This window comes from Bos mutus, chromosome 12, assembly GCF_027580195.1.
Source record: "Bos mutus isolate GX-2022 chromosome 12, NWIPB_WYAK_1.1, whole genome shotgun sequence".
Lineage (NCBI taxonomy): Eukaryota > Metazoa > Chordata > Mammalia > Artiodactyla > Bovidae > Bos > Bos mutus.
Window position 1 is genome coordinate 81,630,032 of NC_091628.1, and position 27,439 is coordinate 81,657,470.

Consider the following 27,439-nt stretch of genomic DNA (forward strand, 5'->3'; position numbering starts at 1 on the left):
CTTTCCAGGCTAACAATAAAACTGTAAAATAAGAAAAACCTTCATTTCATTGTTGTCGCTATGTAGAGTGTTAGGGAATAAAAAATTCTTAATCCTGGATCCCACCTCTGGAGGGTCTGCGGTAAGTTACTAAATACACACCAGCTGCTTTCTGCTGTTCGTCCTCACTGATGACGCTGGACCAGGGAGGGGCTTGTTTCCAGCCCAGACTGTTTTCTCTTTGGCAGAGCTGCTTCGGTTACCCCTTGAGCATCTTCTTCATTGTGGTCAATGAGTTCTGCGAAAGATTCTCTTACTATGGAATGAGAGGTAACTCTTCTTGACACCCCTCACCCCCATTCCCACCACCCCGACCCCGCCCCCCCACCCCCGGTCAGTGAGGAGCCCGAGTTGCCTCTGCCACTGCTCACCTCCTTGCCATCTCCTCCACTACCCTCTGCAAAAAGCACTCCTGATCCTGTACTTCCAACGCTTCCTGGGCTGGAATGACAACCTGGGCACCGCCATCTACCACACGTTCGTCGCCCTGTGCTACCTAACACCCATCCTCGGAGCTCTCATCGCCGACTCCTGGCTGGGGAAGTTCAAGTGAGTCGTGGCAGCTCTCTTGTTACTAATGAGCACGCCAACGAGTAATGAAGATAAGCCTTGAGAGTTGGCATGGTGGGCTCAGGGCACAAAGAATTAGGGAACGTAAAATACTCTGAGGAGAGGCCCCATTTCTGCTCATCTTCGTACGGCCAGAGTTCAGCAGCGGCCTGGCATTCAGCAGGGTGGATGTGAGTAGCGTTGGTAGGATTTTTGGCCTCCTGTCTCATGTTGAAATAGTAGCAGGAATATGGTCTGTTAATGATGCATGAGGAATTAAGGGCTGGGAGAACAAAGAAGCTCCCTGAAATCACCCCAGCAGCTGAGAGGCTCAAACTGCTAGACGGTGGGGCATAGGGTGCTCAGCCAGTCCTGCAGGGAGAGGTCCAAGAGCAGCCTCAGTGGTGGGGGGTGGGGGTGGTCCTCGGGAATTTTCCTTGGACTTAACACAGAAGGAAGTAAAGGCTCTTCCAGCTGAAATGCGTGACGTGGGCAGATGCAGAAATATTCACCATCTCAAAATAAGTCAGTATCATTCAAAATTAACCAATGGACCACTCCTGCCCAAGTGTTGTTACCAGATACACGATCATGCCCTCTCACTGTTCAAAGATGCAGGTCCTCATTTTGATAGTTAGGCATTGAGTCTTTCACATAGTTCAAAGAGAAAACAGATCTTCCTTCTCCCCAGGCTCCTCCAGCCCCACTTTGCTGAACGCCTACGTGCTGGGGGCCAAATTCTTTAGCAGGCTGCCTTTCAAAGGGGTATCCGGTTATAGTCCCAATTTGAGAAACAAGGACAGTCGTGACTGGGCTTTTGAAAATTGGAAGCAGAGGCCTTTTTGCGCTGGTGTCGGAAGTGGACGGTCTTGTGCAATTGACTTGGATTCTCTTGACCTCTTTTAACACAGGACAATCGTGTCGCTGTCCATCGTCTACACCATTGGGCAGGTAGTCATTGCAGTGAGCTCAATTAATGACCTCACGGACTTCAACCATGATGGAACCCCGGACAGTATTTCTGTGCACGTGTGAGTTGATGTTACCTGTGGCCCTGCCCCCGCCTCCTCACTAGCTGCTTGTTCGGTGCTCTGATTTTTTTTGTTTAATTTTTAAATGGAAGTGTAGTTGATTTACAGTGTTGCGTTAGTTTCTGATGTGCACCAAAGTGATTCCATTATACATACATATTCTTTTTCATATTTTTTCATTATGGTTTATTACAAGATATCAAATACAGTTCCTATATAGTAGGACTTTGTTGTTTATCTATTTTATATATAGTAGTTTGTATCTGCCAATTCCGAACTCCTATTTTATCCCTTCTCCCTTTACTGCTCTAATTTTTAATCATTTTCCTTGAAACGTTGGGCTTCCCAGCTGGCACTAGTGGTAAAGAACCCACCCGAAAATGCAGGAGACATTAGAGATGTGGGTTTGATCCCTGGGTCAGGAAGATCCCCAGAGGAGGGCACGGCAGCCCACTCCAGTATTCTTGCCTGGAGAATCCCATGGAAAGAGGAGCCTGGTGGGCTATAGTCCATGGGGTTGCAAAGAGTCAGAGATGAATGAAGGAGCTTGGCACATAGCATACTTGAAACTTCATCCTAAGTGGAAGGAAGACTTTCCTTCCCCATCAGCGTAGAGAGAGGTGTTTGACTGACTCAGAGCTGGGTCTTCAGGATGTAACTGTCCTAACCGTTGTCTGGAGTCACTGCTCACTTGGAGGCTTGGCGTCTTGGGTGCACCTCCCGTGAGTCACCATCAGCTCACACAGTGTTTGTGTTCATCTCTATCTTCCCTGGAGGGACACGGACCATATGGACCCAGGTCCTCGGTTTCCCCGGGTTTCCTCAAGACTCTGTGCCTTCTGTTTTCAGTCTAGTGCCACATCTCTGCTCATTTTTCAGTAATTCAGTTTGTTCCAGTCTGATGTTCTGCTTTCTTAATGAAAAGTACTATTGACACCAGCTCCCCTGTGAGATGAATTTCCCTTCCCAGCAGTCTGGCCTAGCAGACAAGTTGTAAAGATTTATTTCACTTCCTGGTCTTTCGATTCAGTTCCTGGATCCATAGTAAACCATCTAATGGGTTAGGAAAATACCATTGAAATTCAAATTAGTATCTGCAGTATCTTGTGTTTCTGGTTTGTTGGTCAATCCGATTGCCCTCCAGACTAGTCCCTGGATGTGACATGCATGGTCCCCCCGGGGCACCGTGTTGGTGGGGGGCAGCAGGTATAAACTCAGCCCACAGCTCAGACTCCCAGGGTCCGTGCCCCACAGACGAGCTGTAAGACCTGGGCCAACCTCCCTCCTCCACGCCTCAATTTTCTAATCTACAGTATCAATTAAGAACACGTACTTTGGTGCCAGGCTATATGGGTTCAAGGTTTTCCTGTGCCTCTTGCTTATTGTATGATCTTCAGCAAGTTTTTCACCTCTGTGCCCAGGAGTCCTCATTTGTAATGATACCTGCCTGTGTATTAATCCAGGTGGAGACCCCGGAACACTGCCTGGCAGGCAGTACATACGTAAGAAAACGTAGTGACTTATTTTATTTCGTGAGGTTAGTACTGAAACCCTGCTGAGAGTGGAGGGTATATAATATTCAATTGGCTATGTTTTTGTTGTCCTTTAAAATGCTTAGAGTAATACCACCAAAGACAAGTTGTTTTAAGAGGCAAATAGGCTGAAAGAGATGTTAATCCAGGAAGATAGACATTTTTTTTTTTTAATTTTTAAAAAATTCTTGCTATGTGAAGTATCGTCCTTGACTTTATCTGTTTCATAAAATATTTTTAGCATTAACAACCAAGAAAATATGGAATAAGCGTTTATAAAATCCGAAATGTGTAGTGAGTGCGGGCTCTGTCAATTCAGTTGTGTCTGACTCTTCACAACCGCATGGACTGTAACCCACCAGGCTCTTCTGTCCCTGAGATTCTCTAGGCAAAATACTGGAGTGGGTTGACATTCCCTCCTCCAGGGGATTTTCGCAACCCAGGGATCAAACCCATGTCTCTTATGTCTCCTGCATTGACAGATGGGTTCTTTACCACTAGCACCACCTGGGAACCTCAAAATTTGTAGCAACCTATTGTAAATCTAACAAAACTAAAAATGAGGTTTGGTAGATCCTATGAGTTATTTTCTTCAATTCAGGAGGTAAAACACAAGTAACTTGAAAAATACAAAAGTAGAATTTAAAGATAATATTTAACCCCTTTTATTATTACGATCTCTTTATTATAAAAAAGTTATAAACCTTTTGCTCTACTTTTTTCCAGTCTTCTGTACTTTATAAACAGGTTAAGATCCTACTACATAAACTGCTATTCTGCTTTGCAATTAAATCATGTTTTCTAAAGTCTTCTAACGACTGTTTTGAGTCTGTTATGACTGTATCAGAGACAATGCTTAAAATTTCACTTACACATTCTTTTGCTAAAAATCATAAGGTTACAAAAGAATTCCATGCATAAACCTTTGTTCTACACCCAAACCATTGCTTTAAATTTTCTAGATGATAAATTATTAGATAAAGGTACGGATTTGAAGGCCCTTGAGTTCAAGTTTCATTCAACTGTCAAGACTGCATTCCTGTGAACTATCTTCTCATACAGGTTGAATCCCCTTCTGTGTGCCTGGTCATCTTAGGGAAATTAGGGGAAAGAGAAGCTCCTACTTCTAAGGACCTCACGTTTCGGAATCCCCACCTCTTTCCCAGGGCGCTCTCCATGATTGGCCTGGTCCTGATCGCTCTGGGTACTGGAGGGATAAAGCCTTGCGTGTCTGCATTTGGCGGAGATCAGTTTGAAGAGGGCCAGGTAAGCGCACCTGCCTCCACTGAAACCACATCAATGATTATAAACACCCAGGAATCAAATCCCAGCGACACAAAGTGTTTTCTCCATTGGAGATGGTTCGGGTACATGTGACAGTAAGACACTGACCAAAGCCAGGTTCAAAGTCAAGTCCGATCATCAGCTACAGCTGACCCTTTGCTATATAGCCAAGTCACCATACCCTATCATTTCCATTACAGGAAAAGCAAAGGAACCGATTTTTTTCCATCTTTTATTTGGCCATTAATGCTGGAAGTTTGCTTTCTACCATCATCACGCCCATGCTCAGAGGTAAAAAAATATATATATCTGAAATGGACCTTGGTTATTCTTTTTTTTTTTTTTTTTAATTGTGAAGAGAAGTCAGGTGGAAAGATTGAGAATTTGTTGGTTTGTTTGTCCCTCAATTCTCTCATAACATTTCAGCTATCATATACATGCTGGAGGACTCAGTGAAATCCAGAATGCCGACTGCTTTTCTTTCAGGTTTATCTCCTTTTCTAATTTTATTAGAATCCCTTATCCTAGAGACCCCTGCAGAATCTAAACTATCCTTAGCATAGCAATCAATTTTTCTATACTATTTTTTTAACGTATTTATTTTTAGTGGGAGGGTAATCACTTTACAATATTGTGTTGGTTTCTGTCATATAGCAACAGGAATCAGCCATAAGTATACATATGTCCCATCCTTCTCGAACCTCCGTCCCACCTCCCACCCTATCCCACCCTGATTTTTCCATATTATTGTTAATGCAAAGTTCTTTTTTTTTTTAATTTTAACTTTTTATTATTTTTATTTTATTTTTTTAAATTTTATTTTATTTTTAAAACTTTACAATATTGTATTAGTTTTGCCAAATATTGAAATTATGGTAAAAGCTAAGACAAGAGAGGCTATTTGGAAACTAAAGTGGGTAGGCCAGAGTTGACATTTTTGCCTTCAAACCTTGCTCCCCAGTGACATGCAGTGAGTCAGGAAGAATTTAGCAGGCTAGGCTTTATTCTTTGTTTTCCTATCATCTTCTTTCCTTTTTCCTTATCTTCTACTAGATATTTCTAAAAGAACTGCCCCCAAGAAAGAGAAAGAGATAACAGCTATCCACAGCACTCAGATCTTTGTGCTTGCCGGCATTCCACTAAGAATTTATGAATTTCCCACGTGGAAGGAAATATTTGGGGACAAACGAGACCAAAATAGGTGTCCATTTTGGCGGGTTCATGGTGTCCACACCTCGAATCATAATGAATTATGGGAGAAGATAATCCGTGGGGTTAATGTACTTCTGCCTGGAGCAGTACTTTGAAGATGATATTTAAACCTCAGTCTAACTTGTTCTGTGTGAACGTTTACTAGCTTTTCTTCTTCCGTTACGTTTCCTTACCTCCCCTAACCTCCTTCGCCTCCAGGTTCTACCGTATTCTGGGATGTGCTGTGCATGTTTGAATTGGAGAATGTATAATAGGATAATTGTCAAAGGAAAGTCCTGGCTCTTATACAAATATAAAATGAATGTTTTACAAAGATTTTATATAACGTATTAGTCAGTGAGGGAACTGGAAAACTGCTGCCATCAGTTTAAATAAGGATCTGCCTGAGATTTATGCTCCTTACTGGGTGGGGACATTATTTTGCATTGGTGTGAACAGGAATTGCTTGTACAGTCATGAGCAGGAAACATTGGCATGACGACAGTTTTCTGCCCAGTCGACTCTTTTTTCTCTGCAGGACTGTGAGACGGCTGATCAAAGACAAAGCCAAACCCCTTTAGGATCAGATGATTCCTGGAGGCTGGAGGCATTTCTGTTGCCCCTTCCAGAGTCTTTATTTTTTTTTTTTTTTCCCCTACCAACCCTAGGATTTCAGAGCTAAAATAGACCTTCAGTCAGGAGTTGGGAGACTATGGCCCACAGGCCAAATTCAGGAATCTGGACAAAGCCATCAGAGTGTGTATTATCTGTGGCTGGCTTCACCCTACAAAGGCGGGGCTCAGTAGGTAGGACAGATCTGTAGCCTAAAAGATTTACTGACTCTTCACAGAAAAGTTTGTTGATCCCTGCCCTGGGTGATCTAATTGTTTTCTTTTTTTAATTTAATTTAGTTTAATTTAATTTTATTTGGCCATGTCACATGGCCTGAGGGATCTTGGCTTCCTGACCAGGGATCGAACCTGTGCCCCCTACAGTAGAAGTGCAATGTGTTAACCACTAGGCCACCAGGAAAATCCCTGTTTTCTAATTGGCATGAATTCAGGGGCATACAATCCTGATTTTCCAGGGCGCTTTGATTTTACTTTCTCAGTCCCACTTTCTTCAGGTTATATGTATCCAGGTCATTTTCATCTCTCCTCCTAAGTAAGTCCACAGAACATAAGGGTTCCCACTGATTTTGGTTTGGCTGGTATTAGACATCTATTTAGAGGCTAAGGTTAGAACCTCCCTTCATCTCCTGCTATTTCTGCTACAAAGCTGCTTTGCTTAGCTGGCAATGACATCAGTAAGACAAATGAGTAAGTCTAGAAAATTAAATGAAAACAGTGTGTAATTACCAGTTAAGGATTTTTCTGAAATAAATAAGTACTACCATTGCCATAATGAATTTTAATCTTGTCATTTCCCCCCAGTTCAAGTATGCGGAATTCACAGTAAGCAAGCTTGTTACCCCCTGGCCTTTGGGGTTCCTGCTGCACTCATGGCTGTATCTCTGAGTAAGTAGAAGTCAGTTAGAAGTCAGTCCTGTGGTCAGGTCAGGCCCTCACATAAATTGTTGTGACCAACTTTTAAAAGTCCATGTAACAAATTGTAATAGTGAGTAGCCCGAAGAATTGCCATCCCGTGTTAAACATACTCTGAGGATTCAAAGAAAATAGAGTTGGCATATTGTTTCAGAATGAATAGGATGAAAAAAATAGTCTACAGGAAAAGGGATCTCTTGAGTGGGACATTTAAGGATTTAAAACTATTTAGGCAGATTAAGAAGAAGGTATCTTAAGATTAAGATAGAATCTGATGGACTAGGTGAACCTATGGCTGAAAGCTTTTGTTCTTATCATCGACAACTCGCCTAAAGACATGGCAAGGTCATTTAAATACTTCTAAACAAACCTGTTTTCTGAAATGTATCATCTCTAAATGTTTCTGCAAGACTGTCTTCCCTCTGGAAGGAGTCTGTGTGTATAGTCATTTGCACGTTAAGTTCTTGGCGTTGGCTGCTTAGGAAGTGGGAAGAATATTCCACAGAAGATAGTCCAGTTTGAAAGATGGTAGATGTCTTCATTTCCTTGGGCTATCATAACAAAACACCACATACTGAGTGGCTTAAATAACAAAAATTTATTATCTCACATTTGTGGGGGCTGGATTGAAGAAAATTAGCATTCAGTGAGAATACAAACAAACCTCTCTTCCTTTAACTGTAAAGAACACCCACAATCTGGCACATAGTTGGATATATGCTTGAGAGCTGGCACCTGTCAAAACTTCAAGCCTTCTTAAATGGACAAAAACAAATAGATCATCAAACAATCCATCAGTGTTTTAACATTACTGAGTTGTGGTGTTGGATAATCAGAAATCCTAGCATAGGGATTGTTTTTCAGAATCTCTTCCAGAAAGACTTCCACCCCACCCCCCACCAAGTTATTTTCACAACACTATGCATTTTCTAAGAAGGTCCATGAAAGAATGACCTCACTGAAAAAGTACTTTTAACCTTCATAAAGCTGTAGATGCAGATGCATAGATGGACAGATCTATTTCTGTCCCATGACCACAGAGTAAATTCTGCCACATGTGATTAAGTAAAAGTTTCAACAGATTAATTCCTATTTTTTGTCTGTAGATCTGAAAAAAGAAGAAAAAACTTTCTCTTCCCATTGCAACCCCAGAAAATTAAAGCTGTGTTCTCTGCCCTTGTAGAGTAAGGCATTAATCTGCTTTGTCAAAGCACTTATCCCTTTAAAGAGGAATAGGACTCACGCTCAAATAGCTGTACTGAGCGTCTGCAAGCTGCAGTTCTGGGAAGGAGATGGTATTAGGCTTCAATGTTTGCATATGAAAACACAGTGTAATATTTCTCAGAAGCCCCTGTGATTATTAGAGTCAAAAGCACTGTGGAACCTGGGGAGAGGGAGGTAAACCCACCCTTTGAGTCATCCCAGTATTTCCAAAATAAGGTTGTAACTCAGATAAAAACACGTGTTCTGAGTCACACAGATAGTTCTGTCAAACACCTTGTTGACGTGTCTTCTTCTGCTCTCCCCAGTCGTGTTTGTCATTGGCAGCGGAATGTACAAGAAGGTCCAGCCCCAGGGAAACATCATGTCTAAAGTCGCCAGGTGCATTGGGGTGAGTATTTCAGTACTCCTCTCTCTCAATCACATTTCGTCACCCCACCCCCCCACCCCGAACCTTCTGCCTCCTTTAAATTAAATCTCCATGAACCTTTGACTTTGCTCTAAACATTTTCTTGGTGGCCTTTACTCTTTTGATAAATTGAAGTTTCTTATAAAACTTACCAAATGGAAAAGGACACAAATAGAACTCAAAACGGGAGGGATGGAAAAATAGCTCTTGATCCTTTAAAATAAGATCAGCGGTGAAAGAAAAACAAATCAGAGGGACTCTCCGCTTCTTTAAAAATGACAAGCAGCATCTGATGTTCGTCAGGGAGCAGTGGAACTAAGATGGAGAGGCCAGGTTTTGTAATGTATATCCAGAGTGGAAGCATGGACAATGTCAGCCATCTTCTTTTCAGGAACTAAGGCCAAGAAAATAACTTTTAAAAATGAACACAGCTTCACATTAGAAGATTGTAATTCTACTGAATGCTGCTCCGTAGAGAATCCAGACAGTGAGGTAGTAACAGTGTGGTTTTCTTTACTGCAGCTCAAACACTCCCAGTGAGTGAGAGGTTAAAAATAAATGCATGTTAGGCCTTTAGCATCATCATGACACATGTCTTCTCTCCCGAGTCTTCCACTGAAGGGAGTTCAACTGAAATGTGTTTCACTGATAAAGGAGTTGGTTCTGTTTTGAAACTTGTTTGTTCTTCCTTCCTTTCAGTTTGCCATCAAAAATAGGATTAGGCATCGGAGTAAGAAATTTCCTAAGAGGGAGCACTGGCTGGACTGGGCTAGCGAGAAATATGATGTAAGTGATGATTGTTGCTGCAACGGCCCCAGTGATTGCAATTCATGTTATTAAGGCTACATGGATAAAATTATCAGTTGTATCTTCAAGTTTATTAGCATTTTAAAGAAGACGATGCGTGAGAGAGCTTATTTACACTGGAAAGAACTTGAGAAACAGTGATATATAATTTATCTAGAAACAGTATCACCTTTCCGTAGACGTTCGTGTGGAATCATCGGCCTTGAGTTATGTGTCATTACGATCACATACCTTTAGATCAAATATGGAAGAATTAAGTGATGGTGGTGGGATTTACATTTAGTGAATTTACCTTGAAACGAGTAACTTACCTCAAGTGTTAAAGATGTTTGCATTCATATTTTCAATACATTAGGAATCTGGGGTTTTCTAAAGAAAACTGTGATAGAGTTCTTGGAACAATGACTCACCTCCCAGCTTGTCTCTAGATGAGACCATGTCTAAGCTGAAAATGGCATTGCGGGAGAGCTGTGCTGATTGCGGCGGGCTGTGACTGACACACTCTCTTCCTCCAACTGCAGGAGCGGCTCATCTCTCAAATTAAGATGGTTACAAGGGTGATGTTCCTGTACATTCCTCTCCCCATGTTCTGGGCCTTGTTTGATCAGCAGGTAATGTGAAACTATGCTTCTGTACATCTTCATTAACAGAACATGCTTTGGGCATATTTAGTTCCTGAAAATGTTCTCTTCCAGTTCCTTTTTCATGTTTCATTTATATGGTAACTGTTAGATCACCTTGCTGTTGTTCAGCCGTTTGATCGTGTCCAGCTCTTGGCGAGCCCATGGACTGCAGTACACCAGACTTCCTTGTCCTTCACCATCTCCCGGAGTCTGCTCTCATTCATGTCCGTTGAGTCAGTGATGCCGTCCAACCATCTCATACTCCAGCACCCCTTCTCCTCTTGCTCTCAACCTTTCCCAGCATCAGGAAATCACCTGGGTTTCTTTTTTTAAAAAAATTAACTCTAGGTGGTTCTATCCACATCTGTGTGGCAAAATAATGAAGAAAATTAGGTAAGGGTCGAGTAAAGGAGCCTTGGGAAATGTTTTTTTAACTTTTTATTTTGTACTGGGGTATAGCCAATTAACAATGCTGTGACAGTTTCAGGTCTACAGCCAAGGGACTCAGCCATACATGTACGCGAATCCATTCTCCCCTCCCGTCCAGGCTGCCACATAACATTGAGCAGAGTTCTCTGTGCTATACAGTAGGTCCTTGCTGGTTATCCATTTTAGATACAGCAGTGTATACCTGTCCGTAGGAGTCTTGCGAAAGATTTGACCCAAGTGTCCAGGACTCCTGCCAGTCAGAGTGAGAACAAAGAGGTTTTCTACTGATGGTTGTTGTTTAGTTGCTGCTAAGTCGTGTCCAGTTCTTTGCGACTCCATGGACTGCAGCGTACCAGGCTCCCCTATCCCACTGTCTCCCAGAGTTGCTCCAATTCATGACCATTGAGTCAGTGATGCTATCCAACCATCTCATCCTCTGTCACCCCCTTCTCCTCTTGCCCTCAGTCTTCCCCAGCATCAGGGTATTTTTCAGTGAGTCATCTCTTTGCAACAGGTGGCCAAAGTATTGGAGCTTCAGTTTCAGCAACAGCCCTTCCAGTGAATATTCAGGGTTGATTTCCTTTAGGATTGACCGGTTTGATACAGCAAGTAAAAGATGTCTTGTATGGGATCCACAGAATATTTAGACTGAAACTTGATATCTTGCACACTGAAATGGGATGCTTGGGCTAGAAGTACCATCCAGAAATGCGAAATGACTCTGCCAAAGTCATTCTTCCCAGAGCAGGAGCTGGAACACATCATTGACTTGTCACAGCGGGAAGACACGTACCTAGGAATTTTTCAAAATAAGGTTAGAAAACCCAATGCATGACGCTCAGGAGCCAAAGTCATAAGATAGCCTTTCTTTTAGAAACTGAAGTTGAAGAAAAAAATTTGCACATATGCATGGTTTTATTGCACAGGTATGATTATTAAAAGGATATATCATCTCTTGGGGGAAAAAAAAGTGTAGACATTAATCTCCTCGTCTGAAAGTATGGAATTTAGACCAGCATCTTAACCTGTTTTCCATGTTGGGCAGGGAGCAGTTATTAGAATCAGGCTTGCACTAGAAACGCACTCAGCACCTTTCAGCTGTGTGACTTGGTGTCATCCTGTGAGCCTTCTGAAAGTGTAATGACTCAGGACAAGGTGGTGAGGATCCAAAGAGAGAACGTGTATGAAGTAGTCAGTGACCAGCTTTGATTAAGAACTCAGCCAGTGGCAGACTTCCTGACTTTCTATGCTGTTCTCCCAGTGGAGGGACCGGATGTGATAGATTACACTGAAACATTCACATATCCAGTTCTCCATGGGCTATATAACATCCACTTGTACAGTCCTGCATCATCTGTTAATGCAAAACAGGTTGAATGTCAATAGGCTGCCAAGGTTTAAATCCATCACCCTCTTGATGGAGATACACTTTAGGACAGTCTAGCTGTGGAAATCCCATGGACGGAGGAGCCTGGTGGGCTGCAGTCCATGGGGTCGATAGAGTCGGACACGACTGAGCGACTTCACTTTCACTTCTCACTTTCACGCATTGGAGAAGGAAATGGCAACCCACTCCAGTGTTCTTGCCTGGAGAATCCCAGGGATGGGGGAGCCTGGTGGGCTGCCATCTATGGGGTCGCACAGAGTTGGACACGACTGAAGCGACTTAGCAGCAGCAGCAGCAGCTGTCAGCAGTAGAACTCTTTAACAGTTATGATATTCCTGAAACTGTGATCCCAGTGAATAGAGAATATCCTCAGGGTATGAAGCTGCTCTCACCTTGCAGGTGATGTCAGCTTCCCAGCAAACCTCAGAAGTGCATTTTTGTCTTCCTGAAGAATGTTGTTGTTGTTCAGTCACCGTTCATGTCCTACGCTTTGTGACCCCATGGTCCGCAGCATGCCAGGCTTCCCTGTGGTTCACTGTCTCCCAGAGTTTGCTCAGACTCATGTCCATTGAGTCGGTGATGCTATCTAACCATTTCATCCTCTGCCACCCTCTTCTCCTGCCTTCAATCTTTCCCATCCTCAGGGTCTTTTCCAGTGAGTCGTCTCTTTGCATCAGGTGGCCAAACTGTTGGAGCTAGCTTATCTCAAAGCAGTACTTTGTGCACTCCTCGTGAGGGCTTGGAGTGCTATCTGCTGTTAAAGTGGAAACGCAAGCGGTTTCCTCAGCTATAGTCACAGCGGAGCCGGAGACCAGCCTGATGTTGACAAACAGTTTTAAACCCCGTGACAATTCAGACCTCATTCCTGGTTAGGAAAAGACTCCACACTGACTTGTAAAACATTTAAAACCCATGTTCCCAAATGATGCAGTATGCCTATTTGTTTTTTAAGGGCTCCAGGTGGACACTGCAAGCAACGACCATGAGTGGGAAAATTGTAAGTCTGGGGCACGGAGACATGAACAACCCCGGGTCACTATTCCTTTGCCTTCTTTCTGCTTCCCTCTCGTAACATTTCAAGTCCTCAAGTGATCCTCTATGCGAACTTATCAGTGAGATATCCCCCCTCTTTTTTAGGGAATCATTGAAATCCAGCCGGATCAGATGCAGGTAGGAGAAAATACTTCAGTTGCTTTCCGAGCTCGGAGCCACCACTGAGACAGTAACAGCCCCTCTCCGCTTCACCTGCAGACGGTGAACGCCATCCTGATCGTCATCATGGTCCCCATCGTGGACGCCGTGGTATATCCTCTGATCGCAAAGTGTGGTTTAAATTTCACGTAGGTGACCCTCGGCTTAGGGTCAGGGTTGGGGCTGTGTTCCCTCGCCTCCCAGAGCCCTGGTGGTAGCAATGTCTGGCTCTTCTCCCACGATCCCATGTGTCTGAGGGAGTTTTCCAAGAAATATTTTTGAATCAGATGTCTATGTGCTGACGTTTCTGAAAATTTGCCCTTAAAATAATAGTGCTATTAATGGCCATCTGCAGAAGCGTCTAAATAAGACTCCCTGGTGAGCGCAGAGGATAGAAATTTCAACTATGATCCAGAGGAGTCTCTAGAAATTAAACGTCCAAACGCAAGTGAGAAATTGTATTACGTTTATCCTCCTTCATCTTGGTCATGAATAAGAGCCAAAGAGGCCCTTGGAGGGACTTCTCTGGCGGTCCAGTGGTTACAACCCTGCACTTCCGCTTCAGGGGCCACAGGTTCGATTCCTGGTTGGGGAACTAGGTTCCCTCAAGCCCTGTGGCACAGCCAAAAATAAATAAATGAAGATGTGTGCTTAATTTAAAAAATAAAAGAGAGACCCTTGGGATCCACGTGTTTAGTGGGGAATTAGTTTTGTCTGGGGCTGGGAGAGGAGGGCTCCCTACGGGGGTTTGCCCTCAGATCACTCGCCCATGGCTTCCTGAGAGTCACCCTCTCGCTCATCCCCCCCAGCTCCTTGAAGAAGATGACAGTTGGCATGTTCCTGGCTTCCATGGCTTTTGTAGCGGCTGCCATCGTGCAGGTGGAGATTGACGTGAGTTGCCTTCTGACTCTCCAGTGGCCTTTCCTGGTGGATGTGGGGACACGTCCTCCTCTAGGACTGAGACTGTGAGGGGGGCCAGGCAGGGACTGGCTGGTGAAGCAGGTCCTGGAGCTGTGGGCGGTGTGCATGTATTCTAACATTCCCGATATGGTTAGTTCCGCAGCTCGTCCATGTCATTTGGGCTCAAAATGGGACTAAGGCTGTTCGTCTGAGATCAGGTCTTAGATAAAAGGCCTCTGTCTCTCTGTCTCTCACACCCTCTCTGCTCTCCCCTTCTTTCCCCACTCCTTCACCCCATGTCTTTCTCTCTCTCTCTGTCTCTTTCTCCATCTCTGTCCTTCTATCTCTCCCTCCCTCCCTCCTCTCTGTTTAAATTTTTAATTGTGGTAAAATATATATAACATAAAATTTACCATCTTGATCATTTCTGCGTGTACAGTTTGGTAGCGCTAAGAACATCCATATGGTTGTGACCTCAATCTCTAGAACTCTTTTCGTCTTGCAAAACTGAAACCCTGGACCCATTGAACAACAGCTCCTTGTGTCCCGTCTCTCCAGTCCCCCGGGCACGACCTTTCTTTTTCCGTCTCCATGAATTTGACTGTTCTCTGTGTCTCGTGGAAGTGGAGTCATACAGTACCTGTCCTCTTGTGTCTGACTGACTTCACTGAGCACGATGTCGTCATGCTGTAGCACACGTCAGAGTTTCCTCCCTTCGGGCAGGAGAATAGTCTGTCACGTGGATGTAACACCTGTTGTTTTCCATTTACCTCTTGATGGACGTTGGGTCATTCCACCTCGTGGCTGTTGTCAGTAATCCTGCCATAAGCTTGGGTGTGCTCACCTTCTCTTGGACATGACTCACTTTATGGAAAACTGTGGGGCTAAAATCGACATGGATTGCCTCAGTGACCCTGGAATTTAAGAGAAGACATGGTAGGGAAAAGGCAGGACCCCTGAGCAGGGTGTGAGGCAGGAGTCCATAAAGCGTTGTGAGGGGATCTTCAGAGCACCGTGTCCAGGGCTGAGGTCTGGGCTTCCAGAGTTATGAGCACGGAGGCTGACATCTGCAGGGAGAAGATCCCAGGCCCTACCAGAGCAGCCTCGTGTAGGGGATGGTTTCTCTGACCCTCCGTGTACTGGGCGGTGTAACCTGGCATCTTTTGACCAGGTTTGACTTGGAGGTGGCCAGGTAGGAGCTGGGGCAGCCTCTTGCTGACCATTACTGTGTTCTGTACGAGCATCACTTTCTGCGAGTGCCAGGAGACGTGGGAATGGAGGCCTCCTGGGCTTCGTGGTGGATGCCTGGTGTGCCTCAGCCAACATGGCTGCCTCAGCCAGGGGGATAGGATCACAGCGCCAAGGTTAAGGTCATCGTCAACATGCACTGAGGACCTCAAGGCCACGTCTCTTTTATTTTGTTCAGAAAACTCTGCCCGTCTTCCCCAAAGGAAATGAAGTCCAAATCAAAGTCCTGAATATAGGAGATAGTAACATGACCGTGTCTTTTCCCGGAACGACAGAGACATATAACCAGATGTCTCAAGTAAGTAGAAGTGAGCTTTCTTTTCCCTCTTCTGACCCGAGCTATAATAGGGTTCGGAGAGCCGATCTTCTGGGTTCTTGGAGCAATCCCAAGACAACCCCCAAAGTGAAACATCTTCATCCTTAATCTAATTCTGGCTTCACTCTGGACCAGTGTCTGAATCACCCGGGGAGCTTGTTAAAATGCAGATTTGTGACCAGTGGGTCTGAAATGCTGCATTTTTACAAGCTTTCTGGTGACAGTGCTTTTGCTGGTACATGGAGCCACACTTTAAAGGGCAAGGTTCTGGGTCAGTGGTTCTCCACCAATGCCGTTCTGGCCCCTCAGGGAACACTGGGCAATCTCTGGAGACGTTGTTGTTGTCACAACTGGGATTTTGCTGGCATCTCCTGTGTAGAAGCTAGGAGCTTCCCAGGTGGCACAATGGAAAACAGGAGGTGCCAAAGATGCAGGTTCAACCCCTGGGTCAGGAAGATCCCCTGGAGAAGGAAATGGCAACCCTCTCCAGGATTCTTGCCTGGAGAATCCCATGGACAGAGGGGCCTGGTGGACTGAGGTCCATGGGGTCGCAAAAGAGTTGGATGTGACTGAGTGACTCAACATGCACACACACACACACACACACACACACACACACTCTCATAGAAACTAGAGATACTGACACACCAGTCTGAGGCTGGAACACCCTGCTGTGGATGGATGGTCATGGGTCTTGATTAGAGCTTCTCTTCTCTGGAGAGCTTTAATAATTCTCGCACTGGCATCCCAGCTCCTGAAGTTTTGATTTAACTGGTCTCATTGCTGTTCAGCCACGTGTTGAGGTCCTATTGAGGACCACTCCCTTAGATCTCGCCAAACTAATAACTGTGCAGGAAGAAACAGTGCTTGACTCCCGATGCTTAGGAAAGGCCACCATCGGTTTTTACCCAGGCTGTTGCTTTTCCTCGATGAGGCTCTTTGCCCAATGGTAGAAATAATTTCCATAGCATTTATTATCATAAAATGAAAGTAAAATGCTGAATGAAAGCAATAGTTCTTGTGGTAATGCTAAACAACTTCAGACTAGAGTCCACAGGGTGGGCTGGTGCAGAAGCTGAGACGAACCAATGCCAGCTCCCCCGAGGCATTTTTGATGTGTATGAACGTGACCTGGGAATGTCAAATCGCATGCATGACAGTGTCACCTAGTAGAGAACAGGGCTCCGGTGTAAACTGTGACCCTCTTCCCCCGTTACAGCCAAAAGACTTTATGACTTTCAACGTAGACAACCTAAGTATAAACATTTCTTCTACTGGATCACCAGTCACTCCAGTAACTCATAACTTTGAGTCCGGCCATCGCCATACCCTTCTCGTCTGGGCCCCAAGTAACTACCAAGTGGTAAGTAGCTGGGCGTTCCCAGCTGACTCTGACGGTGTGTGTTGTTGGAGACACGGCCGTCTAGTGCTGTGACTTGGTTTTACCCCCATGTGGTATTGTATTAGATAATCCTCCATTCTTGCTTTTTCAAGGACATAGTCATCTGACTTCCAATAAAGGTTTGACTGGTGGATGGGAGGGTTGATAGGAATTTTACAAATTTTAAAAAGAACTTCTGGGCACAGTATGGTGTGTTTGAATACAAGTTGCACAGCACCTGTGTGCATTCTCAGAGACTTTTTGAGATAAAGTTTTAAATGCACCTTTAATAGTATTCATTTTAAAACTTGGCAGTGAATAATTGGGAGATTAGAGCCATCTCTGAAAAAAATAGTGAGTCCATCAAGTAAAAGCAATAGAAATGCATTAAAATGATTTCATGACAAAATATGGACATCTAGATATTCCATTCAGCATATAAAGAAGCTATGAAGGTGTAGCTGACCTAGTGAGGGAGTTGTGGGCATTCTGTAAGGTGAGTTTTGGTGAGCTTCTACAAAACTGTGATACAGAATGAAGACTTGTTGGTAATGTGTGTAATTAGGGGGCTGTTGAGAGGCTTGCCCTAAATTCTTAAGAGAACAGTGATCTGTGGAACCACTAAAAAGCAAGCACTAAAAATTGTAAAGGCTTATGGAACTCTGCTAGACATTATGTGGCCGCCTGGACGGGAATGGGGTTCTGGGGAGAATGGATACATGTTTATGTCTGGCTGAGCCCCTTTGCTGTTCACCCAAAACTATCACAACATCGTTAATTGACTATGCTGCTGCTAAGTCACTTCAGTCGTGTCCAACTCTGTGCGACCCCATAGACAGCAGCCCACCAGGTTCCCCCGTCCCTGGGATTCTCCAGGCAAGAACACTGGAGTGGGTTGCCATTTCCTTCTCCAATGCATGAAAGTGAAAAGTTAAAGTGAAGTCGCTCAGTCGTGTCCGACTCTTAGCGACCCCATGGACTGCAGCTATACCCCAATACAAAATGGCTTTCCAGGTGGCACAGTGGTAAAGAGCCCGCCCATCAGTGCAGGAGACATAAGAGACGTGGGTTCGATCCCTGGGTCAGAAGGATCCCCTGGAGAAGGAAATGGCAACCCACTCCAGTATTCTTCCCTGGAGAATCCCATGGACAGAGGAGCCTGGCAGGCTACAGTCCGCAGGGTCGCAAAGAGTCAGACACGACTGAAGTGACTTAGCACGCACTCACAATACAAAATAAAAAAGTTTTTTAAAATTGTAAAGGCTCCTTTTAACTTCACACAAACCAAGGCTGAGTGGTGGAGCCTAGCTAATTTAATCACGGTGCCCTTAGCTCCTAGAATAAGGACTCTAGCACTCTCCTTCTCTAAAGCCTGAACTGTTCATCGGAACTTTTTCTAAGGAGTTAGATTTGATAATGTTTTCTTTCTCAGGTAAAAGATGGCCTTAACCAGAAGCCAGAAAAAGGGAGAAATGGAATCAGGTATGTGTACTTCTTTAACACTTAAGTTATATCAGCTTCTTATGGAAGTAATGTGTACCCATGGTAAAATCCAGCTGTGACGAGGATATCAAATGAGAGTCTGGGGTTTCCCCCAAGAATGTGAGGCTGGTTCAGTATTTTTTAAGTCATAAATAAAATCCATCATCTTAATATACTAAAGAGGAAAATCCACATCATCAAATCAATTGATGCAGAAAAAAGACTTGATAAAATTCAGCATCCATCCATTTAACAACCCTCAGCAAACTAGGAGCCGAAGGGAAGTTCCTTATTCTGAAAAAGGACTGCACTTCCCTGCTGGTCCAGGGGTTAACAGTCTGCCTGCCAGGGCAGGGGCACAGGTTCAGCCCCTGGTCAGGGAAGATTCCTCACGCCACGGGGCAACTAAGCTTGCTCCACGAGTGCTGAGCCCACGTACTGCAGCTGCTGAAGCCTGGGTACGCTAGAGCCCACGCTCCACGAGAGAAGCCAGCACAGTGGGAAGCCCGTGCCCCGCAGAAGAGTAGCCCCCGCTCACCGCAACTAGAGAAAGCCCGTGCGCAGCAACAAAGACCCAGCACAGCAAAATAAACAGAATTTTTAAAAATCCCAGCTAACATTGCACTTAATGGCAGAAGTCTAAATGCTCCCCCCCGCAAAATCAGGAACTAGGTCAGGTTGCCTACTCCATTCTTTTTCAAGATCCTTGCAGATGTTAGTGCCATGAGGCAAGAAAAATATGTAAAAGCACCTAGATTGGAAAGGAAGAAATAAAACTCTCTCTACACGCAAAAGGCATGAATGTCTACATCACAAGTCCCATGGACTTGATAGCAAAAGCTCATAGACTCACTAGGTGAGTTTAGGAGGGTTACAGGATACAAGGCCAATGACAAGACAAACGTATTTGTATATACCAGCAATAAATGATTGGAAGCTATACCTTTTCAGTTCAGTTCAGTCGCTCAGTCATGTCCAACTCTGCGACCCCATGAATCGCAGCACACCAGGCCTCCCTGTCCATCACCAACTCCCGGAGTTCACTCAAACTCATGTCCATCAAGTCAGTGATGCCATCCAGCCATCTCATCATCTGTTGTCCCCTTCTCCTCCTGCCCCCAATCCCTCCCAGCATCAGGGTCTTTTCCAATGAGTCAACTCTTCGCATGAGGTGGCCAAAGTATTGGAGTTTCAGCTTTAGCATCATTCCTTCCAAAGAACACCCAGGACTGATCTCCTTTAGGATGGACTGGTTGGACCTCCTTGCAGTCCAAGGGACTCTCAAGAGTCTTCTCCAACACCACAGTTCAAAAGCATCAATTCTTCTGCGCTCAGCTTTCTTCACAGTCCAACTCTCACATCCATACATGACCACTGGAAAAACCATAGCCTTGACTACTATCACTTAAAAAAAATGATGAAATACTATTTATAAATTTTATAAGACACGTGGGATTTGAGAGCTGAAACTACAAAAGGCTGATGAAAATCAATGAAGAGCTAAATAAATGGAGAGATACGTTGGTTTCATTGATTAGAAAACTTAATACAGCAAAGATATCAATCCCCCCAAAACTGATCTATAGGTTTAATGCAATTCCTATCTCAATTGTAGCATTAGTTTTTTTGGTTTATGATTTTTCCAGTTTTACTGAGATATAATTGACAAAATCGTAAATATTTAAAATATACAACGTGACGGTTTGATATATGTATACGTTGTCAAATATTTACCACAATCAAGTTAATTAACGTATTCATCCCCTCAAAGTTCAGTTCAGTCGATCAGTCGTGTCCGACTCTTTGAGACCCCATGAATCGTAGCACGCCAGGCCTCCCTGTCCATCACCAACTCCCAGAGTTCACTCAAACCCATGTCCATCGAGTCGGTGATGCCATCCAGCCATCTCATCGTCTGTTGTCCCCTTTTCCTCCTGCCCCCAATCCCTCCCAGCATCAGTCTTTTCCAATGAGTCAACTCTTTGCATGAAGTGGCCAAAGTACTGGAGTTTCAGCTTTAGCATCATTCCTTCCAAAGAACACCCAGAGCTGATCTCCTTCAGAATGGACTGGTTGGACCTCCTTGCAGTGCAAGGGACTCTCAGGAGTCTTCTCCAACACCACAGTTCAAAGGCATCCATTCTTCGGCGCTCAGCTTTCTTCACAGTCCAACTCTCACATCCATACATGACCACAGGAAAAACCATAGCCTTGACTAGACGGACCTTTGTTGGCAAAGTAATGTCTCTGCTTTTCAATATGCTATCTAGATTGGTCATAACTTTCCTTTCAAGGAGCAAGTGTCTTTTAATTTCATGGCTGCAGTCACCATCTGCAGTGATTTTGGAGCCCCCAAAAATAAAGTCTGACACTGTTTCCACTGTTTCCCCATCTCTTTCATCATTTTTAAATTATGAGAATGCTAAAAGATTTAGTCTCTTAGCAAATTTTAAGTATATTGTATTAATTAATTATAGTTATTGTGCTGTACTTTGGATCCTTAGAATTTATTCATCTTAAAACTGAAACTTGAGACTTCTCTGGTGATCCAGTGTTTAGGCCTCCCTGCTCACAATGCAGGGGGCCTGGGTTCAACTCCTGGTCAGGGAACTAGATCCCACAGGCCACAACTCAGAGTTTGCATGCCGCAAGTAAAAGCATCCCGCGTGCTGCAACCAAGACCTGGTGCAGTCAAATAAATAAACATATTCTCAAAAAACTGAACGCTCATGCCCTTCGACCAACATCTCCCTTCCCCATTCTCCCCCTACTTGGCAACTACCACTCATTTTTGTTTCACCTAGGTATGCACCCCAAAGAAACAGAAATATATGTCCACTCAAAAACTTGTAGATAAATGGTCAAAGCACAGACGAAAATGTAGAAACAATTAAAATGCCCATCAGCTGAGGAACAAACTGTGGTGTGGCCATACAGTGGAATATTATTCAGTCACGAAAAGGGATGGAGCACTGCTGTCTGCTGCAGTGTGAACGCACCTTAAAGGCATGATACCGAGCTGGAGAGGCCGGGCACCCAGACCTCCGGCCGTGTGATTCCGTGTACGTGAAACAGCAGCATATCCACAGAGAGAGAAAGCCAGGGGGCGAGGTGGTTGCCAGGGCCTGGGGGTGGGAGGGGCGCTGCCCGCGCGGCCACGTGTCCTTCTGGACTGACGAGAACCGGGGCTGTTGTGCTGCTTGCACGACCCTGTGGCTGCAGTGAAGTCACTGAATTGCAGGCTTTATGTACAGGGGTGAGTTTTGCTGCATGTGAATTCTGTCTCATAAAGCCTATTTATTTTTAATGGAAGAGGAACAAATCTCTCTGTCCCCCAGTTACTCTTTAAGGAACCGGTCCCATTTGTGTCCTTTCCTCAGCTGGCTCCCACTGAGAAAACTTTGCAGCTTAGATCCTGGTGCTCTAAGAGGCCAACGCCAAGGCTTCCTTAACGGGACCCTAGGATTTGCCCTAGTCAAAACTCTTAGAGCTCAGTAGGTCTTAAACCTCTGCTTTCCTCACCCTTCAAAGAGCTCAGAATGTGTTTGCTGCTTATGCTTTACTATTTTCTGTGTGTATATGAGAACACATCTGATATTTGTGATGTTGCTTTTTTTTTTCTCAGATTATTTCCATTCTTACTGGTATCTCATACCAACCCTAAGACATATGTCAGGCAGGCAATAGTACTCAAGTGTTAGGGTAATGTTTTAAGTCTATGTCTTGTACAAAGCCAGGCCCCAGGCCCAAGGGTCTACTCCTAATTTCATGCTATTTCCACTGTAGGTGTTTCAAATGGTTCATCTTGGTCTTCTATAGAAGTGTCGTTTACAGTTTGGAGCAGAATTCATTCTGTTAGGCTCCTGTCGACCTCCACCAGGTTCAGTTTTCTACTCAAATCACCTGTCAAATGACACCAAGGCCAATGCCTAAGGACGTTTGGACTTGAATTTCATTCATAAAAATGTTCCCTCAGTCCCTGCAATTTGACCGATATTACTTACTGCTGCAAACATAGATGAAACTTGGCCACCGTTGACAAAAAAAATTAATAGTCCACCTAAAGAAAATATAGAGAATTTTATTTGAGCCGATCTGAGAAGTATAACCCAGGAAGCACTCTTCCAGAAAACTCTGAGACCTGCTTCACTTGTTAGAAGTCAAAGGTACTTCATTTATACAAAGGTACTTCAAAATATACATTTTTCAGACACAAGGTTATACGTCAAAATGACACACTGACGTTTGTGCATCAGGCTCACCAAAAACACAGATCTGAATGTACAATGCGAGCAGCAGGTAACCATGACCACGACCCCCTACTGAATAAGGAAGCAATGTTATCGTCCAAGGACTCACATTGCTGGCATCAGAGGAAACAAAACAAAAAAGCATCGATCTCTGCGGTGGAGCCAGCATTCTCACCTTTGAGGAGGTCTGGTTAATGTATAATGAAGACACATGCCATTAGGGAGGGCTCAGTATGGGTAAGGAGTATGTTATGCTTCATTTTCTTGTCCTGCCTTGAAACATAAATTTTATTCCATCACCCTATATTTTATGGATGTGAAAGTTACATTGTTCTTTATGGTACTTAAGTATATACCATTATCACGTCTCATTCTCTAAATTGGATGATCTGTATACCTTCACTCGTCTCTCTGTCAGAAAAGACCCACCGGTCTTATTTGGGGCAGCCCACTTCTCCTCCCTGGGGCAGTATAAGAATGTCAGAGTCTTCTCTAGCCTGGAACGTTTGAGGAAGGGGTCTCTAACCATTTGTCCCCCTGGTCACCGCCTATATGGTCCTTTGGAGGAAATAACCCAGCGGGTCCCATGGAAGCTTGGGCACAGGGGACACTGCAGAGACTAGAAACCTTGGGACCCAGCGCCCAGTGCTCCTGGGTATTCCATTCCCAGCCGTATTCCTACGGGATGCTGGTCACTGTTATTCTGTGATCTGCAGGCATAGGTCTCTGCCGTCTAAAGGGAATTCCTTAAAACTCTGCTTCCTGGGCTGGCCCAAGTCATCCTCTCCACTCCTTGGAGCCCCTCCTTGCCTGAGGGTGCTCTTTAAAAAGGTAAAGGAAATAATTGGGCTTCTCTAACCCCCAAAAGAAGCCCCAGTTGGAGACTGACTTTTAGGTACTCAGCAACTTCTGCTTTTGGTCGTTCACTGCTTTGGCTCTCAAGTTTCTGGAGTAAGAAGCCCAAAGACACGGCTGCCTTCTGGAAAGGAAAGAGATCAGCACCTATTTCAACCCATACTTGCTGCTGCTGCTGCTGCTGCTAAGTCGTTTCAGTGGTATCTGACTCTGTGCGACCCCATAGATGGCAGCCCACGAGGCTCTCCCGTCCCTGGGATTCTCCAGGCAAGAACACTGGAGTGGGTTGCCATTTCCTTCTCCAATGCATGAAAGTGAAAAGTGAAAGTGAAGTCACTCAGTCGTGTCCGATTGTTAGTGACCCCATACTTAATATCCCCAAATATCACTGAAATAGTTCCCAGTTACAAAGTAGTTAGAAGAGTTCCCAGCATTTCACTGTGTGAAATAAATTCTTTTAGGTGTGTTCTAACCAGCAGGCAAGCAAAGACAGAGCTAGACGCGGTTACTTTCTGTCTGTATGCTCTAGAAGACTTCTGCAAACATCTTAAATTCCTTCTGAAAGGAAACAGAGCCCAGCTTCAGGTGCAACATACTGTGACCTAGAGCAAATAGTCCGCTCACAAGACTGATGGTTTTCTGTTTCAGATTCGTAAATGCTTTTGGCGAGAGCTTCAACGTCACAATGGATGGGGAAGTTTACAACAATGTCTCCAGTCACGATGCCAGTGAATATCTTTTTTTCTCTTCTGGAGTGTAAGTGCCTACAATGGCCACTTTGCTCTACAGTTAAGGGTTTCAAGCCTTTTTCTTGAATTCGTATATTGAAGATTTCAATACCAAGAATGTTAACCTGTATCAACCTTTTTTTTTTTTTTTTTAGAAAGAGCTTCACAATAAACTCACCAGAGATTTCACAACAGTGTGGAAAAGAGTTCAAAACATCCTACCTTGGATTTGGTAGCGCGTTTACCTATGTAATCACCAGAAAGGTTAGTGACTCATTGCACTGAGTCAGACATGCCACTCAAACGTTATTGATGAGAGTCCTTGCAAACAGAACATAGGAATGATTTAATGGAGTAATATAAGGGTCTGTATTTTAAACAAGTTTTAGGATTAATTCAGTTCACCGCTAATTCTTTAGTTTATCATTGCCTTAAGTTTGCTGTTAGAATAAAATTACACAGTCTGACTTACTCTAAAAATTCACGTTGACCAGTATCTGATGCTTCCTCGTAGACATTTAACATAGACTTTGGAAACTGTTAGTTCAAAGAGCTGGGAATGTTTTCAACAAACCTGACTTCCAGCCTACTCTCTCGTTGAAGAGGAAAAAGCTAGTGAACAGACTTTCCAGTCCCGCCGAGGCCATCCAAGTCCGAGGATAAAATGCAGGGTTGCACGTTTACATTTACAAGATGTACTGTCTGGATGGATTGAATGAGGTGACCCCGAAGGTCCAGGTTCAGTTGGCCGGGCTGCGTGATTTGTATTCTGAAAGCAGTCTCAATTTTCATGTCTTTTTGTCTCTGCCTCCCTGGTCCAGAGTGACGGTTGCCCCGAAGCAAAGGCTTTCGAAGACATCTCCCCCAACACAGTCAGCATGGCTCTGCAGATCCCGCAGTACTTCCTCCTCACCTGCGGCGAGGTGGTCTTCTCCGTCACCGGGCTGGAGTTCTCCTACTCTCAGGTCTCTCAGCTACTATCTTTACACCCGTCGCCTGCAGCCCTGCCTTCTGAAAATGCTGCTGGGGCTTAACAGTGAGCTGGAGCAGCCATGCACTTACAGTGTAAAAGAAAACTCTGGAAATGTGGGTAGATTATGGTAGATTCTACTGAACATGGTTTTAGAGACTACCCAGTCTTATTTACTGAATAAGAATATTACTGTTTAGGCAATTCGCTGGTGATCCAGTGGTTAGGACTCCATACTTTCTCAGCCAAGGGCACAGGTTCAATCCCTGGTTAGGAAACTGAGACCCCACAAGCCTTATGGTAAGGCCCCCCCCCCCGCTGCCCAAAAAAAGGAATATTACTGTTTAGCATTACGACTGTCCACCTATAGGTGTCTGAATTCCCAGTTATATGTTAGAATTTGGGGTCCTAAGTAGGAAAAACTCTATTAATGACCATTACCAGGGTCAAGATGGTCAGTGGTTCCATGTTCTCAAACAACCCCATCCGTAACAGCGTTCACATACAGGTCCTCATTGTCATTAAGATTCCCTTGAGGTCTCTTCGTAACTCCCAGTAAACCCACCGATTAAGGTCTCACTCTTAAAAGTTAAAAAATAGTTTTGCTTTTGTGAACGTTAGCCTAATGAGGCACATTTTGCTGATACCTGAATTTAGAGCTTAGGTTCTGAACTGGTTTATCACAATACAGCTAGAGCCGTCATAACCCCCACGTGCCTAGTATCTTCACATTTTGCAGTAAAGACTGTAAATGTGAGCTGGATGATCCTTTTCTGCAATGACCTCACAGTCTAGTTAAGGAGATGACTACAACACAGGTGATGAGAGTTTGCTTGGTGAGTAGTTTTGGTGACTTGGCAGGAAAACCCTCCAAAGAGCAAGCGGACAACACAGAGAGCAGCCTCCACTCAGGGTGAAGGAGATGTCAGGCTGGGTGGCTTTGTCTGAAAATTCTTCTATGGAGATAGAATCAGTTCATCTGTAGATTCGTCCGTTTCATTAGGATGATAACTCTGCAAGCATGCAGAGAGTGAAGAACAAATGACTCTTGTGTGCTCATCCAACATGAGCATTTGGGATGTCTTGTCATCCAAGTGATAGTCCTTTTCGCATTTAAACCAACCCAACTCTTAATGTGCCTTCTGGGGAGTCGGCGGCCTCATTAAGGGAGTTGTTGAGTTAGGCGTGATCTCCTGCTCTGAGCTTGGCATCTAACTTGGGACTCACTCTTTCTCATTCCCTTCAGGCTCCTTCCAACATGAAGTCGGTACTTCAAGCAGGATGGCTGTTGACCGTGGCCGTCGGCAACATCATCGTGCTTATTGTGGCAGGAGCAGGCCAGTTCAGTGAACAGGTACGGATGCAAACAGAGATCACGTGTACCTCTGTCTTGTCTGTTGATGACCCTCCCTGGTGGTGGTTTAGTCACTAAGTTGTGTCCGACTCTTGTGACCCCATGGACCCGCCAGGCTCCTCTGTCCATGGGATTTTCCAGCCAAGAATACTGGAGTGGATTGCCATTTCCCGTCTGTATATACACGTGGTCATCTCCACTAATGGCCAAATAACACCCTCAGAGCCAGCCAGACAGAGCAGTTCCCAAACACCCTCACAGCCAAATGTGTGCTCATTCTGCTTGTTTCTCCTTGGTGTTACACGGCCGGAATATAACCAGATGTAGCCACGTGTGGTTAACAGGCTGGGCTGTGCTCTCTGTGCTCAGTCGTGTCTGACTCTTTGCAACCCCACAGACTATAGCCCACCAGCCACTCTGTCCATGAAGATTCTCCAAGCAAGAATACTGGATTGGGTTGCCATGCCCTCCTCCAGGGTATCTTCCCGACCCAGGGGTCAAACCCAGGGTCTCCCACATTGCAGGCAGATTCTTTACTGTCTGAGCCACCACCAGGGAAGCCTGAGGTTAACATACTGACACCCTAATATCATTTACTATCAAAGGAAACGTCTTTTCCTAGCTGCATTGATTGCAGAGTAATGGCCCCAAACGAGGCATGTTATCCAGAAAGTTTCATACCACCAAAAGTTAAAACCATTCTAAAGGTTGTTGTAAT

At 44.5% G+C, this 27,439-nt stretch overlaps 1 protein-coding gene across 1 annotated transcript in view; it reads left to right on the forward strand.

Annotated features, from left to right (window-relative positions):
* Positions 1-27,439, forward strand: part of SLC15A1 (solute carrier family 15 member 1) — a 48,086-nt gene that overhangs the window by 19,404 nt on the left and 1,243 nt on the right. Inside the window, exons 3-22 of the mRNA XM_005896728.2 lie at positions 228-309; positions 447-588; positions 1,500-1,619; positions 4,318-4,417; positions 4,636-4,726; positions 7,060-7,143; positions 8,700-8,782; positions 9,500-9,586; positions 10,129-10,218; positions 12,999-13,043; positions 13,184-13,216; positions 13,298-13,386; positions 14,047-14,128; positions 15,564-15,683; positions 16,921-17,064; positions 18,515-18,564; positions 24,318-24,425; positions 24,553-24,661; positions 25,219-25,362; positions 26,614-26,721. Of these exons, the coding sequence (XP_005896790.1) occupies positions 228-309; positions 447-588; positions 1,500-1,619; positions 4,318-4,417; positions 4,636-4,726; positions 7,060-7,143; positions 8,700-8,782; positions 9,500-9,586; positions 10,129-10,218; positions 12,999-13,043; positions 13,184-13,216; positions 13,298-13,386; positions 14,047-14,128; positions 15,564-15,683; positions 16,921-17,064; positions 18,515-18,564; positions 24,318-24,425; positions 24,553-24,661; positions 25,219-25,362; positions 26,614-26,721 (1,911 nt within the window). The remainder of the gene's footprint in view (positions 1-227; positions 310-446; positions 589-1,499; positions 1,620-4,317; positions 4,418-4,635; positions 4,727-7,059; positions 7,144-8,699; positions 8,783-9,499; positions 9,587-10,128; positions 10,219-12,998; positions 13,044-13,183; positions 13,217-13,297; positions 13,387-14,046; positions 14,129-15,563; positions 15,684-16,920; positions 17,065-18,514; positions 18,565-24,317; positions 24,426-24,552; positions 24,662-25,218; positions 25,363-26,613; positions 26,722-27,439) is intronic.